This window comes from Plectropomus leopardus, unplaced genomic scaffold (genome assembly GCF_008729295.1).
Source record: "Plectropomus leopardus isolate mb unplaced genomic scaffold, YSFRI_Pleo_2.0 unplaced_scaffold9071, whole genome shotgun sequence".
Classification (NCBI taxonomy): Eukaryota; Metazoa; Chordata; class Actinopteri; order Perciformes; family Serranidae; genus Plectropomus; species Plectropomus leopardus.
In genome coordinates this window covers 1-1,586 of record NW_024700017.1, presented here as the reverse complement: position 1 = coordinate 1,586, position 1,586 = coordinate 1, and the positions used below count along the sequence as shown (strand labels likewise).

Sequence of the window (1,586 nt, the reverse complement as noted above, 5' to 3'; positions counted from 1 at the left end):
CTTTGTGCATTTTCTTCTCTCACCATGTCTCTTTCTTATTATCTGCTTACAATATGTACTGGACAATATAATGCATGCATGGTAAGTATGTTATTTTACGCTAACTTGTTTTATAATCAGTCTAATAATGTTCTATCACTTCTTCTTTTGCTTCCTATAAATCACCTTTTTCAACAATCGATTAACATTTAAAAAAAAAAACTGCACCTCTTCCTTTTTTTAAGTTCCCATTCTTCTGCATGTTTCCCATTTTTTTATGCTTTAAAGTTTTGCCTGCCTTTATACGTGTTTCAGAATGATGTCGTTATCTCACAGCAACACATTTGTCTGCTGCTGACAGTTTCCATTTCCTCTAGTTTCAAAATCAAGTGTGAGACAGAAACCACAGCAGAGTGCCTTCAAAGAGCTTGATCAAATGCTTTTATTACAGTTGTTGTTGCTTGAAGGGGTGGATGTCCAGACTGGATGAACATGGCAAGGTAAATTAAATGATTTTAATTGTGATTCTCATATAGTTCTTTGTAAATGTAATTTTCTTTTCTAATTCCTGTTGTAACCACAATCTTATACACCAGGCAGACAGTCAGACTCGATCCCTGAACTATCTATAAAGAAGTCTAATATACTACAGTTATAGGCATATATTTAATGTTGTCCATGTTCACTGCGTTTTCCTTAGTGGAGGAAACTCTGGTTTGTTCTTGGCAATACTTCGCTGAGATACTACAGAGACACGGAGGCTGAGGAGGTAAGACCTAAGGTGTGAAAAAAGTAATTTCTAATAGACTGTTTCTATGATGTAAAACCTGCAGCAATTCCTTTTAATCTACATACAGTCACCATATCATGACCAGTATTATCAGTTTGTCTAAAATGATTTGGTTCATTCTCCTTTGGTGATTGTAGTTTGGGTTACAAACTTATTTGACTGGACTAAATTGAAGTTCTTCCACGTTATGCTGCAGTCAGATGATCTGGACGGAGAGATCGACCTGACATCCTGTGTGAGTGTGTCAGACTGTGATGTAGAGAAGAACTATGGATTCCAAATACAAGTATGTGTTTACTATTTTTGCTTTGCTTTGTGTTGTATTGTGCAGCATCAGACAGATAGACAGTCAGAAACCCCCACACCTCCCCTCGTTTCCACATCAATTACATGTATGGCTGCTTCCTGTTGCTTCCACTGTGTGTGTGTGTGTGTGTGTGTGTGTGTGTGTGTGTGTGTGTATGTGCGTGTCTTTGCTCTGTCTTTTGATCTCCTCCAGACAAAGAGAGCAGTGTTCACTCTCTCTGTTATGACCTCCAGAATACGGCGGAACTGGGTAAAGTTACTAAAGCAGGCGATCCAGAACAACACGCAGTGAGTCTGACTATACTGGGAGACACTGGTGGAGGAAGTGTTCAGATCCGTTACTTAAGTAAAAGTACTAATGCCACAATGTAAAATAAAGATCCTATAAAATATTACTTAATATTACTTAAGTAAAATACATAGGCCTAAGTATTATTGGCAAAATGCACCTAAATTAAAAAATAATAGTAATAGTACTCAATGCAGATAAATGGGCATTAAGTATAGTCAG

At 37.2% G+C, this 1,586-nt stretch overlaps 1 protein-coding gene across 1 annotated transcript; it reads left to right on the top strand.

The window, feature by feature from the left end:
- Window positions 1-403: 403 nt before the first annotated feature.
- On the top strand, window positions 404-1,476 carry LOC121940589 (myosin phosphatase Rho-interacting protein-like). Its single transcript, XM_042483320.1, has 4 exons — window positions 404-479; window positions 680-748; window positions 966-1,055; window positions 1,269-1,476. The coding sequence occupies exons 1-4, from the start codon at window positions 453-455 to the stop codon at window positions 1,365-1,367; spliced, it is 285 nt and encodes a 94-aa protein (XP_042339254.1). The 5' UTR covers window positions 404-452; the 3' UTR covers window positions 1,368-1,476.
- Window positions 1,477-1,586: the final 110 nt, after the last annotated feature.

Excerpts from the sequence above, each read along its gene's own strand:
- LOC121940589 (XM_042483320.1), top strand. The coding sequence starts at position 453 with ATGTCCAGACTGGATGAACATGGCAAG. Across the intron at positions 749-965 it reads GAGACACGGAGGCTGAGGAG|TCAGATGATCTGGACGGAGA; the intron begins GTAAGACCTAAG and ends GTTATGCTGCAG. Across the intron at positions 1,056-1,268 it reads ACTATGGATTCCAAATACAA|ACAAAGAGAGCAGTGTTCAC; the intron begins GTATGTGTTTAC and ends GATCTCCTCCAG.